At 38.7% G+C, this 14,536-nt stretch overlaps 1 protein-coding gene across 16 annotated transcripts in view; it reads left to right on the top strand.

The window, feature by feature from the left end:
- LOC306888056 (E3 ubiquitin-protein ligase TRIP12-like) overlaps positions 1-14,536 on the top strand; it is a 52,412-nt gene that overhangs the window by 17,144 nt on the left and 20,732 nt on the right. For all 16 annotated transcript variants that reach the window (XM_079446175.1, XM_079446166.1, XM_079446164.1 and 13 more), the window contains 7 exons: positions 6,543-6,648; positions 10,298-10,434; positions 10,592-10,675; positions 12,351-12,446; positions 12,543-12,694; positions 13,561-13,596; positions 13,793-13,888. In XM_079446175.1, the coding sequence (XP_079302301.1) occupies positions 6,543-6,648; positions 10,298-10,434; positions 10,592-10,675; positions 12,351-12,446; positions 12,543-12,694; positions 13,561-13,596; positions 13,793-13,888 (707 nt within the window). The remainder of the gene's footprint in view (positions 1-6,542; positions 6,649-10,297; positions 10,435-10,591; positions 10,676-12,350; positions 12,447-12,542; positions 12,695-13,560; positions 13,597-13,792; positions 13,889-14,536) is intronic.

Below are 14,536 nucleotides of genomic sequence, written 5' to 3'. Positions count from 1 at the left end.
TCCTGTCCATTGCTCTGGTAGAGTGCTAAGCAGAATGAACAGTTAATGATGCTAATTTGCGCCGGGCGATACGAATGATGCGAATTGGATGCCGTGGTTGCAGCGAAAGCGTGATATACACAAGCCGTTCAGCGAAGTGCTTATTTATACGTCTGGTTTGAGACGTCCAGATGTATCCTAAAATTGAGGAGAGAATTACGTGATGTTTTTGACCAAGTGACACTACAAACACACCGCAAGTATTCTAGGGTGCTAATGCAATGCAAATATTCGCTTTGATTTTGGTGTGCTCACACCATTAGAACTGCTTGTGAGAGTATCGCATCATGTGATCGACTACAATGCTCAACATTAAAAACGTGTTGTAGATAAAACCTTGATGCTCTTCACAGAACGTGCAAACAAATATACACAGGAGCATTTGAAAGCTACCGCCTTTCAGCAAGTAACAAATTGACACAGTACTTGATTATAACATGTATTGTTGCACTTTTAAAACTTCGGTATTGACTCCGCACCAGTGGTACTTTTGATAAGATTGGATCAAATGTACCTTGGCTCTTTTGGTTAGATTGGATGTCATTGTGTGCAAACACTTCAACTATTCTACATCCAGGCTTCAGTTTCAACATGTGCACATGTAGAACACCAGCTGCAAGGGTGCTAGAAGTGGACTTCAGTTTTCAGGCACCTACCACCAGTGATGCAACTGGCACGCACTTACTGTGACACAACTGATCTCTCAGTTCGTCGTAGGGGTGTAAGAAAATATCGATACCAGTGAGTATCGCAATATTTTGTTTGGCCATAATGTGTCGATTCTCAAAAACGGAATATCGATATTTAAAAAAAAAAAAAAAAAAAAAAATCATACAAGATTCATGGCAGTTGTTTCGTTTTGAGTTCATATCCTGACTGCTAGATATCAGTCGTCATCTCTGAACTTAAACGGTGACAGAAAATATTGGCATTAGGGAATGCAATGTTAGCGTTAATATAGTTTGCTGCCAGTAATGGAGGATGAAAGCATTCTTCCAGCTCCCATTTTGGTGTATAAAGCTGAAGTGTGGCGTTATTTGGGCTTTTGTGGCAACATCCACCCTGGGACCTCCGCCACTTGCCGCGTCCCATGTTGAAGAGCCTTCGTGCGGGGCGCGGTGGGCGCCGGGCGGTAGAGTCAGTTTTGTGCAGTTGGGGCGGTGCTCGCGTCGCAGTCTCTGCGATTCCACGCGGAACATAAATACAAACCGAAAAACCCGTGAAAGTTGAAAGGTTGTGAGAATGTTCCACATCTGTATTTATTTTATTTTTGTTTTCTTTAGGAATCCTGCAAGCACTTTATTTTTCATTGATACTAAGCAGATGTAAGTTTTTGTTCAGATCAAAATTTTATGACATTGTATTAGGGATGTAACGGTATGAAAATTTCTAATCACGATTATAGTGACCAAAATTATCACGGTTATCAGTATTATCACGGTATTGTTAAAATGTGCTGGAGATGTTCAAAAAGTACCGAAACATAAATCACTTCACCAAGTTTCATACTTAAAAATCAACAAACAGCAAATAAAATGACTTTTTGTTTGCATAATCACTAAAACAATAACATTACCAATGAGGTCTGGATTTTAAATGACAATTTGACTGACACCAGTTTAATAGCATGTTCAAATAAATAATGTAAATGTTCAAATAAAGCTTTGAAAAAGTTTAACATAAAGGTAGACCACACATTTCAGCCTTTAAAGAAAAGGGTTAAATTAAAATGATAATTAATAAATGATTATATGTATTTTACCTGCTCCATAAATAATTCTATATAGCATATATGAATTGTTTAAATGTACATAAGTTTGTTTTTCATCAACCTGTTAAAATTTACAGCAGGTCATGCAAATTTGGTCAATTTTTTGGCCAGACAGAAACTGCACACAGACTGAATGTAAATAAGTGTCTGTAAATCCACTCTCTGGCAGCAGGTGGCGCTTTATACGGAAAAGCTGAATTACAGCTGATTCCCGTGAACTCCGCGAACACTTCCTTTAGGTATTACATGGAGCGAAGATGAGAACAAAATGCCATCAAATCGTTTCTGAAGACAGTCCGAACCTTCAGAGGTACATTCATATAATTAATTCATTGATATATTAATTTGTATAATTCCCTTAGCACTCTTTTAAAACCTCCCAGCTTTTCCGCCCTGTTTTCACTCAGAACGAAACTACTGTGCTGCTGTGCGCACGTGAGACTGTTACTGAAAACTCTGCTTTATGCCGGACAGTATTTATTTATCGCGAGTTGTTTAAATCACGGTAATCGAATACGGTTTTAATGATAATTAAAATATGAAACGGTAATACTAACCGCGGGGAATTTTATCATGATTTATCGTCAAACCGGTAATCGTTACATCCCTACATTGTATATTACAATTGTAAACTTAAACTATAAACCTTTAAAGCAGGGTCTAAATATATATATGGTCTTTTTATAAAATACATTTTATACATTTAACTAAAGAATGCTGCAAGCACTTTAAATTTTTCCCCCTTTACTCGTACTGCACAAAAAGTGGTTCAATAACGCTGAATGTTGCAGGGACTGATTATTGCAAATGCAGATCCCAGTGTATTCTGGTTAAACTATTTTTATGTATTTATTTATTGCTAAGGTTTGCATATGGTGGTGTTCTCTTAATGACAGCTGTCCTAAAAATATATCCTATTTCTAAAATAAGAACTATCCCAATTTTATTTCCCTTTTTTCCCCGGCATAAAAACAATTAATTTAATTTATCTTTTAATGAATGAAAATTAAACACATCTTATTTTTTTGGAAAATAAAGGGGATTTAATATTACAGTTAAAACATTGAAGACATTTTATGATTATTCCTTAAAAATAAGGTGAATACCTTTTACATTTCTGTGTGTATATGATATGAGGATAGTTTTACTCGAATGAAACGGTCAAATGCTCATGAAGTGACTCTCAGAGCAGTTCTGGATATGTTGTTCATGTATTTATGTCCTCATTTAGTGACGCGGCAGATGTTAATGTCACCACAAGCCTCACGCGCGCTTCTGTATGAGTAGTAAACAAAACCGCTCGTCTGCATTATACATTAACACACAGACAGGCAGAAGTCATATTTAAATAGTCGTTTTGCGGCTTAATACTTACAAATACTAGTGGGAGTGGGCTCACTTGTGTGTGTGTATGTGCGTGTGTGTGTGTGCGCATCGGGGCGGAACTCCGCTGTGCGCATACAGAGCGCGCGAATGTAGCGTTAGCGACAGAAATAACATGCCGTCGTGTAAATAAGACAAATAAGGTAAGGCTATTTAGTTCTATTGGAAAGGTAACTTTAAATGACTTCTGTTGTGATCTGGCGCTACAGAGAAAATAAAATTAAATAAAATGAACTAGACCTTCAAGGGGGGTGGGGGTGCCATTGGGAGGGTGGGCTGCCCCCCTAAGATAAAGGCAGGGGAAACACTGAATATGTATACTTTTCCTTTTAATTTTGCGGTAAAAAAACAACTTGGGAGCACTCTTGACAGGTTTCTTGAAATTGAACATCTCAGGCACCTAAATTGCAGGTATTTTTGCTGTTTAATCGTTTCGGCTGATCCTTGACCTAAGGGCTAATACCTTGAGCAGCCCTGCCTCCACAAATCGTTGTCTTTAGCAAAGGCGTGATTGTAATCATTTCTAGCCCCAGTAATAGCGGATGGGGTTTTGGCTGTGGTCATGGCAGGGGGAGCTGGCTCAGGTTTCAGTCCAGTTCAGTGCCAGTGTACTGGTCTAAAAATACCAGCCTTCTGCTGCCTTACAGTATTGTATGGACAAGAGTCGCGGCTGGATGTATGCTGAGGTAGGAAGTGCTTGGTGTAGTTACTTTGCTGTGCAAATTAGCCTAGCAGAGCTTTTGGAGTATCAGAATGCCCAGAGGTGGGTCAGAATGCTGGCATGGAAATGTAGGCTTATGAGTGCTGCTGGTTGGATGTTTAGGATCATATCAGCAGTATTGTTTAGATGTTTTGTTTTGATCCTGATTTTTCTACTAAGGGTTGCTGTAAAGTGGTCTGTTCTGTGAAGGCTTGTTGGAGGTGTTTATCTTGAGTATGAGAGGTCATCCTGCGTAGACATAGGTCAGGCTGGGTTGATTATGGAAGGACGATCTCTGATATGAAGAGTCACGGGAGGGCATTCTGCCAAAGGGCAGGGGGCAGTGCATTGCCCAGAATAGACCCTCAGTGTTAGGGTTTGACCAACAGACAGGAGCTGTTGAAGGCATGTGTGATTCATCCGGCTTTACAGGGAAAGCGCTGTCAGAGGTCTTTTAAAGGTTCTTCAATTTTCCCTTGACTTTCTTTCTTTCTATATTCAGTAGGGCTGGGTATACTGTGACGATATACTGTATATCAGATGGGCGCTTGAAGTGTAGTAAGCAATTTAGTTTTGGTGTACTGTACTGCTCGTGTCTGGTGTAACTCTGGGTTATGATAGCTAAGCAACATTAAAATTTTTTTCATAATGCATAGCAATACAGAATTCAAGAGGTTTGTGTATTTTAAAACGGCTGTGGCTCATTTGGTCAGAGTTGTGTATTTTTTTCTTAGCTGTTTTAAGATGGCAATCAGCTTATCAGGAGCAAAGCAGGGCACCTTTCTTGAATCGGTGCCTTAAAGGGATAGTTCACCCAAAAATGTAAATTCTGTCATTAATTACTAACCCTCATTAATTATTCATTCCTTTTTGTGTGCAAAGAAAAAAGCCCGATTTTATTCAACGGTTTCTTCTCTTCCATGTCAGTCTTTGCCGCACATTCACGAGAGTACCACGTGGTGTGATGCTGCTGACACAGGAGCTGGCATTCTGATGTAGAACCCAGATGTGCTGCGCCTTGTTTACAAGCAGAGAAATGCACACGCATGTGTCATGGTACTCCCGTGAACGCGCATCGAAGACTGACACAGAAGAGAAGAAATTGTTGAATAGTTCTTTGCTCTCTAAAAGCTTTCTCGTAGCTTCATAACATGATGTCACATTGACTGTTTTAACGATGTCCTTTCTACCTTTCTAGGCCTTAAACATGTCAGTTGCATTGCTGTCTATGCAGGGTTGCACACACGTAATGTATTGACTGATTAATTCATAATGGAAGCCGGAGGGCGCCCTTGTGCAGAAACTCCACATATGCTTAGCAGAAGTACAACGCTCCGTGAAATCCCTTATATGGACAAAGGTATCCAGTTATCGCGGAAATAAAACGCACAATGGAGAAATTATAACTGATGAAACTTGAAGACAATAAACATTCGATTGCACAAAATATATGGTTTATCTGTGTTCCTCAAGCAATCTTAGGTATTTTTTTATAAGAAAAATATATTTATAATGCAATGCTAACCGGCATAGCCTTTATCACTGTATATAACACTATCATTCTGTAATATGAAACCGCGTCTGGTCATAGAAGTTATTTCAAACGCTCAACTGTGTTATGAATTTAATTTGGAGAAAAAGCATGTCAATAAATGATGTCTTTGTTGGACAACAGGTTTGTAATCAGTAGGGCCGATATTGATTCTCATTTTTACAGAAAAATATTGATTCTTAAATCCCAAGAATTGATTAGTCTAACCTGTTTTCAGTTAATGGACAGAACGTTGAAGGGCACCTCTCATCCAGTATATCGCAATAAGCATTGTGCTTTGGTACTTTTAATATGAAACAGTCTAATTTCAAATTCTGTGCATTGTATTGCAGTATTCAAACATTAAATGCTGTTTAGTGCGGAGTGACCGATGTAGAGCCTCAGTTCAACAGACGCGGCAGCGCGTAGCACACGTGAACTGATCGTCTTCTCCACATTAATACCAGTTTCAGCACAAAATAAACATGACTAAACATCCGCCGGCAAGTTAAAAGAAAGAATACAACTTTACAGATTTTAGTCGCAGTGTGGAGCCCTGTTACGAGACATTGTTGACGTTACAGCTGCTCGAGCGCGGAGAAAATGGAGGTCAGCTTACAACCAAACACAGCTCGCTGAGGGCGGAAACTATAGCAATGTAGGGATGTCAATCAGTCCCTGTGGCCTGGCCCTATCAAAACGGCAGACCTAGTGAGACTGATTTGGTTTAAAGGGGAATAAAAAATGAGGAGTGGGTGTATTTTTATCATTGTAGGGTAGTTGTGTTCACACACTGCCAACACACATTTATGTCCAAACACCATGTAAAAGTGGATTTTGGTAGTAATAATCAGACACAAACTCTCAAAAGTACAGCATCCTACTTCAGCATTCTGAAGTAATAAACTAAATGTTTAATTCTGTTGTTTCTGATGTGTCATTGTTGCCTGCTGAGTAATAGCATACTGTTCTCTGTGCGATTGATTAAAACACGCTGTTCTCCTGTGATCTCTCTCAGTGACTGGCTTCTAAATTAGGCTTGCTATCCATTAACTGTCTCACTCTTTTCCCTTCGTTCTGATTATTCTGAGTTTAATGCTCCATGTTTCTCTTTTTAGGTTTGAGGAAGTCCACTAAGAAGCGTAGTGAGTCTCCCCCAGCAGAGCTCCCCAGCTGTCGGAGGAGCACACGTCAGAAGACCACGGGCTCTTGTGCCAGCACCAGGTACTGAACCGCCAGCCTCTTCAAACCCCAGAGCTCTTCAAACTGACCTAGAGCATGCACAAGTTGAACAGTACATGTATGTGCCCTACTGGCTGTGTACATGCCATTTTTATTGCTAGTTTCTTTGGAGAAGAATTGCACATACTGGAAAAGTATGAGTCTTTCTAGTGTGCATGTCTTGAGCCCCTGTTTTTACACATGCTGTCAAATGAATTATGCTTTGAATGCTTTATCCGCTTGCTGTTTTCTGGGTCCAAGCCTCTTTTAGTTTCACTGGGGAATACTACAGCCATTTATGAACACTACACATTTAAAGTTGACATCATGAAAATCTGACTTTTCCAGGTTTTAAGTGCTATAATCAGGTCCCCAGTGCATCTACCAACCAAGGAAACATGAAAAAGGTTAACCCAGTAACTTTGTTTTAGTAAGCCTTTTTCTGCAAGCTTCTGAAAAAATGAGCGCATCTGATTTCGCTCCCTTGGTGACGTGGCAAAGGGATCTCATTATAATATTACCGCTCCTTAATTTGTAAGTTTACACCCATCATGCGATTTTTATTTCCCAGCTGTTTACCTTCACAGACATAACTGACTGTTTTTGTAATTTGTGTGTTTTTAATGTAAACTTGTGTGTGAATGAAAACTTAGTTTACTCCCATGCCGTGACAGCAGCTTTCTGTCCGTGTGCTTCGGATGTTTACGCTCAGAAAACCGTATATCAGAAGTTTAAACTCATATGGTTTAAAATGCATGATTTCGGCACGATAAACATGATAATCAGAACCAAAACAGATGTTTTTAGCGGGTACGAGCTGAAATGGCGCAGCTCTATTCTGGAAAGGGGGCGGGAGCAGCAGCTCATTTGGATTTAAAGAAACGGGCACGAAAATCAGTGTTTCTGCTTCCACTCAAAATAGACATTTTCAAAATGATATAATGATCTGTGGGGTATTTTGAGCTGAAACTTCAGACACATTCTGGGGACACCAGAGACTTATTACATATTGTAAAAAGGGGCATAATATGTCTCCTTTAAGCTAAGCATTTAAATATTACTGTGTATACTAAGGTTGCTCTGATTGATCGGCTACTGATCACTATAGGCCGATAATCGCGTTGGGATGTTTGATCGGCGGTCTCTAAAAAAGCCGATCTCAAGCTGATCTGCCGTGAGAGGATTGACAGGACATGCAGCATCACCATCTCAGTCTCTGTCTGGCACGGCTGATAATTTTATAATGCTGTACAATTCATATTTCTTCATTAAATAACTTGTAAAGTAATTTGAAAATTTTCTGTGAGACATAATTTCACAAACGGCGTGAGGGAATCACCGGTGTGCACGCTCGCTCTTCTCAAATGCGCAAATAGCTTCAAATCACATCATGTCTGCACTATAATCGAGCTGCACATTTGACACAGGGATTGTCACTTGCACAATCAAGGCAGTGTCGCATCATCACTAAAGTTTATAATTTGCATTTCTTTTTAATTCCTGCCAGTGGTTAAACCAATCAGCGCTCTCCTGCAGACTGTGCGCTCATACATACTCGAAGCGCACACACATAACGGCAGGTTCAGACACACACACACTGTTTGCATTGCGTATGCGGTGCGTATTTGTTCCGCGCTCATAATAATGGATTAGAGCGTTCATACTGCACACAGTTGTGGTCCAGCAGTACCTCCCAGGAGTGGTGCATCTGCAGCAGTGCAGAGATGAACATGGATTGGCACGAAAATGTAGTAATTGCATTATAAATGTATATAATTAAAGTCTACTGTGTTTCACAGTCAACACATAGGCTATGGCTTTTTGACTAGGTTTAAAGGAAAAGAGCACTTTTAGATAAACAAGGCAATAATAAATGGCACTCATGGGGGTAGTAAAACAAAGTTTTTTATGAACCGCAGGATTGCTTTTAAAAGATTTAAATGCCAAAGAAAAGACAGTAGAGCTGACTTTGTCAATGGTAAATTTTAATTTGGAATGTTTGTGATAATGTAAGAGAAGTAGTTTAAATGTTTTGTCACTTGCTTGAGCAACTTAATGTATAAATCTAGAAGTAAATGCAAAAGTAAAAAGCATTGAATAATGTGTTATATTTATTGCATTGAAATACATCTATGAAAGATTGTATTACTGTACTGTATAAAATAATCACAATGCTGAAAAAGCATTTTAAGTAACAATGTTTGGATTTGAAATCAAAATAATGGATAAAAGTTGTTTGTAGTAAACAGCCATAGATCAGGAGCAGACTCCCGTGTGAAAGCAAATTCCGTGCTGCTTCTCTACGTACTGCACATGTACTGCATATGCACTGCAAACGGAGTATACAGCTCATGAAATCAGGCTTGTGCTGTGCGCAAGCCAATGCGCAACAATTGCACGATTGTCAAAACAAAAATGCAGTGCATGATCAAACGTATAAAATGTATATTTTTGAAAAATGTCTAAAAAATGCCCCCCTCCACCCCTCATTAAAAAATCCCCTCTCACAAGAGTTACCTAATATTAATTTTCAAAAATGAAATTCAGGCCCTGTATAAATGTCTAAAAATCTTGATTGGATCATCAGTATAAATAATTCTACATGAGAAAAAGAAGGCTTTAAAAAGATCGGTGATCGTATTGGCAGATACTGCTTTCGGTGATCGTTCTCAAAAATCCTGATAGGAGCACCCCTACTGTATACTACAGTCTTTGTGCTGTCAGTGTCTGTAGACATACCTTTTCACTTCAGTAGGCTGTAGTCAGGATAAAAGCCATATTAAATTTGTGGATAAATGTCTTTACAGTGGCATGCACTTTATAAACATTGAAAACATTTAGATTTTTCACAACTGTCAAAACTTATGGAGTTTTCGTCTACTAAAAGTGTTTGTTGAAAGATGTACTGTGTTGTTATCCATTGGGGATGCAATCCATACTAGTCTTGCTCATGTGTTTGTTGCAGTCGTATTTACTGTTGTTCAGTGAATTTTCACAGACAATATCCTGGCACCTGAGGGTGAAAGATTTCCCCACACAAATTTGGCAATGGGTTCAAATTGGTCACTTGGAAGTTTTTTTTGTTCAGTTACTTTACTGGAACTTCCAGTTCATCCTCATAAGAAATCGGGTGCAATGTTTTGGTTATCTAGCAGAACTTTGTTTCGAACTTTTTTCTGAATGCTTGGAAACCTTGATTATAATTGGCTAAGTGTCATTTAAAGCCATTTTGAAAAACTTAAACTCCACGCACATCACCTCGTTACATCAATAAGTTATTCAGTTATTGTTGCTTTTATTTTATAAAACATTGCAATGTGTAAGTAGTCTTTTTATAAAATGACTGCGTCATTGCTAACAACACCCCATTCCTAACAATGCCCCATTCACACCAAGAATGATAAATGTTAATATTGGCGTCCGCACTGATTATAAAGTTCTGTTTCTTATCAGTGTGTGCTACAGTTTTCGTCTTTCGCTTTAAATGCTAGTGCTCTTTAAAGTTGGGTTGATTCTGTGCTGCTTGGCTATGGACATTTTAAGTAAATAGTTTATTTTGATAGTTTGGCATCATTTTAGTGTAGTTTGTGTGGATATGCACGTTTTAATGAGAATATTGGTCTTTCTCTTTCCCTGTTTCTTTTCTTTCTAGTCGGCGAGGCTCAGGCCTGGGCAAGCGCGGAGCAGCCGAATCTCGCCGACAGGAGAAAATGGCCGACTCCGACAACAATCAGGATGGGGCCAATTCATCGGCCGCGCGCACAGAGGAGACACCACAAGGGGCGTCAGGTAAAAGAGCAGCAGTGTAATGAGATTTTACTATACATTGTATGTGATACTATGACCGTATGAGTTAAGAGTGCAATGACTGTATCTTAATGTCGTCAAGAAATGTTTTATTGTATGTTGTGGCCTCCTATGCTCATTTTCTCTTTCTGCTGTGAAGCGTCTAGCTCAGTGGCTGGAGCTGTTGGCATGACCACCTCTGGAGAGAGTGAATCAGATGACTCAGAAATGGGAAGACTGCAAGGTATGTGTGCTGTACCTGTTATTTGATTCATTTCATTGCAGTGGTTTTTTATAGAGTTCTTAGGTGTTTGTGAAGATAATATCAGGGCTTAAAATTATCCGGCACAATGCCGGATCTCCGGCATGTAGCGTTTGGCTGCGGAAAAAAATAATCCTACATTTAAAATAAAAAACAAACAAACTTGAAATCACTTTCAAGACCATGAGTTCGCCTACCAATGGTATCAGAGAAGCACAGCTTTCACTCTCAACCAAACTAACATTACTAGCCAATCAGAATTTTTGCTCTTATAAACACGAGACGTGCATAACAGTATCCAGGAGCAGAGTCGCAGCCCTGATGAACGGAGAAGTGCGACATGTTGAAAAAGTTGCGAGGCTCAACTTTCAAAGATGTCCATCTAATGCATATTTATATAGAAAAACTAATTAAAAAGCAGCGGAGCTTTGTAAACAGCTCAGAATTATCATGTAAGCTCCATAAGAACGATGTGATTGCCAGAACAACTTTACTGGGATTTTTGAAAAGGTCCTGTTCTCACATTCTCTTAATGGTAATTTACCAGTAAAGACTGTGTGTGTGAAAGGGGCTAAACTCTTCCTCTGCATATGCTGTGAATTTGAATTGCTTAACGTTCATCTGGGGAAAACAGTGGGATCTCACTAGATTTGTAACGTAAATCATTTATAAACCTTTGCCAACACAGAATACATCAACCCATTTCTAAATATATAATTTATTGTACATCACAATTTAAAAATAAAGGTTTCTGAGTTTGCATGTGGCCAAATATTAAAATTTAATGGATTTAAACTACTGTTTGACCGATATATCATCCGATATTTGCCATTTTTTTTTCAAATATTGGCATCACCCGATAAGTTTTTCTTTTTTCTGTTTGGCCGATGTGTTTTCAGTGGCAGCACCTGAGCACACAGTGCTCACATTCTCCATCTTGTTTACTGTCATCGTTAACAGTTCTGTCTAATATGGATAGAAGTCTGTCTAATGATCAGATAGAACTGTTAAAAGAATTAAAATGTAAACAAAAAAGTATTATAACGATTGCTTTATATTATTAGTAATAGAAAGGCAAACATTATAATACTTTCTCGTTTGCTGTCAGCATTTAGCAAATAAGCATTTACATCATTTAAATAAATCTTTGAAAGTCTAATGAACATTTAGTTTCACAAACCTTGCAAACTTAGTCCAATCCAGTTGTGAGATCTTGTGACGTATGCATTTGTATCCTGCATGTTTGCGTGTTCTATGTGTGACGGTCGGTCTGTGTGAATTGAATGCTTTAAACTTTAAACTCGTGATTTCAAATTATTCTGCGCTTTATATGCATTTGCCCACTGTCATACTCATGTCATTTTCACTGTGTGCTGTTACCTTGGCTTTATTTGAAAAAATATGATTCCCAATGCACACAAACTTCCCAGAATACTTCCAAGTTGATTACAATGTTTACTTCCTTTTTTAATTATATATTTTTTTAAATACTTTGTCAGTGGATTTACTGTCAAAATACACAATTTTGTGAATGAAAATGAAAACGAAACATCTAGTTGTGTGTGTGTAAGGTTCTGTATTTCATTTTTTTTTTCTTCTCGCTCTCTCTCTCTCTCTCTCTCTCTCTCTCTCTCTCTCTCTCTCTCTCTCTCTACAGCTCTACTGGAGGCCAGAGGCCTTCCTCCTCACCTGTTTGGCCCATTTGGGCCCCGTATGTCTCAGCTGTTTCATAGGACTATCGGGAGTGGAGCTAGTGAGTGACCTTGACTTATGTTTGTCATTTTTGTGGGATGATTGAGTATTTCCTCTGCTTAACATGTCCGTCTTCTGTCTCTCTCTGCACTTGCAGGCTCAAAGGCACAACAGCTGCTGCAGGGGCTTCAGGCTTCAGGAGACGAATCCCAGCAGCTCCAGGCTGCTATAGAGATGTGCCAGCTGCTAGTGATGGGTAATGAGGAGACGCTGGGAGGATTCCCTGTCAAGAGCGTCGTACCTGCCCTGGTGAGTACTCTCCCTGCATAAGGAAATTCACCTGGACCTCGTCTGGTTTACACAGTTTATTCTGGCCAAGGACTGCCCTATTAGACAGTAAGGGGGGAAAAAAAATATTCAAATGATCCACAAAATAATAATAATGCCAGAAAGTACTTGTAGGGTACTTTTTGTTAATTCAAATTTAAGGCCATAAAAAGTTAAAAATGCTATGCTGTTGTGCGTTCTACAGGCTTGCAGTTTGCAATCAATGAACACTGTGCATTTATAACTATCACTTATTATCTACTTTTGGAGAACTATAGCAGTGTTTACCTTATGGGGTTTATATCATACCTGCTAATTCTTGGCTTTCCTTCCAATAATGCTTTGTATACAGGGGTTAGTAGTGCCACAGTAGCATATTCATTCAGCCCTCTGCCCTTTTTGTTTGTGAAAATGTACACAGTATTAACTATACATTTAAAATTTAATATGAGTATAATCATTTATAATTGACATCCCTTTGACAAAAAAAAGTTTAAAGGCTGAAATGTGAGATTTATTGATTATAGAGAGATTATAGATCATTTTATTAAAAGTTTGGTGAAAACTTGTCTTATTTGAGCTGTAAAGTTGTTGACCCTTTTTTTCTTTTTCTTTTCAGTAATTTTACTCTTTAGGATGTTATAGTAGACAGTGCCCTACCCTACCCAAATGCTGTTAATTTAATTTGTGCAGGTCTTAAAGCTTAAAACCAGACCCTGGGTTGTTCTTTTTTAAATTCTTAATCCAAGAGATAAACAACCTCTTTTCTGTTTTGATAGTCAAACATCCCCTCTTGCATTTCTCTTCATACCCTCACATCCTACTCTCTTCTTGTCGTCTTTTTGCAGATCACACTATTACAGATGGAGCATAATTTTGATATTGTGAGTATTAGGAACTCCTGTGAGTGGGTGCATGTGTCCGTGCGGAGTCAGAACATTGTGCGAGCCGATCGAGGCCAATTGCAGTGAATCTATCACCTGGCAATCATTTCCACCATCTATTCACAGTCATTCAAATTTGAGACTTAAAATTAGAGAATAATGTAATAACTGTTCACCCCATGTGTCCTTTCCTCAGATGAATCATGCATCTCGCGCCCTCACCTACATGATGGAGGCTCTGCCACGCTCCTCGGCTGTGGTGGTAGACGCCATCCCTGTCTTCCTGGAAAAGGTAAATTGCACCTCACCATTCCTTTGAAACCTGGCTGCCAATTATGTGGATGACATAATTAAAGGTGCTATATCAAGGAAAGCAGGTTTTTCTTTTGAAATAATAGTAGAAATATAGACTTTGAATTTTGCCCTGCTCACTTTTTACCAACTAAGTTGCAAAAACAAGTTGTCATCCAAAACAAGTTACAACATCACGACCACTGTCACGTATATAACTACTTACAGGTGCATCTCAAAAAATTTGAATATAGTGAAAAAGTAAAAAAAACATTCTTGTAACTTATTTCAAAAAGTGAACCTTTCATATATTTTAGATTCATTACATGTAAAGTAAAACATTTAAAAATGATGATTAGAGCTTACAGCTCATGAACGTCAAAAATCAGTATCTCAAAATATTACAATATTTACATTTGAGTTTCAATAAATGACCATCCCTACAGTATATCTGTATTTCTTTGAAACCACAATAATGGGTAAGACTGCTGACTTGGCAATGGTCCAGAAGACGAACATTAACACCCTCCATAAAGAGGGTAAGTCACAGAGGGTCATTACTGAAAGGTGTGACTGTTTACAGAGTGCTGTATCAAAGTATATTAAATGCAAAGTTGACCGGAAGGAATTTGGGTAGGAAAAGGTGCAC

The sequence above is a fragment of the Barbus barbus genome, assembly GCF_936440315.1.
Source record: "Barbus barbus genome assembly, chromosome: 22".
In the NCBI taxonomy this organism is placed as follows: Eukaryota; Metazoa; Chordata; class Actinopteri; order Cypriniformes; family Cyprinidae; genus Barbus; species Barbus barbus.
This window is presented reverse-complemented; position numbering and strand designations above follow the sequence as displayed.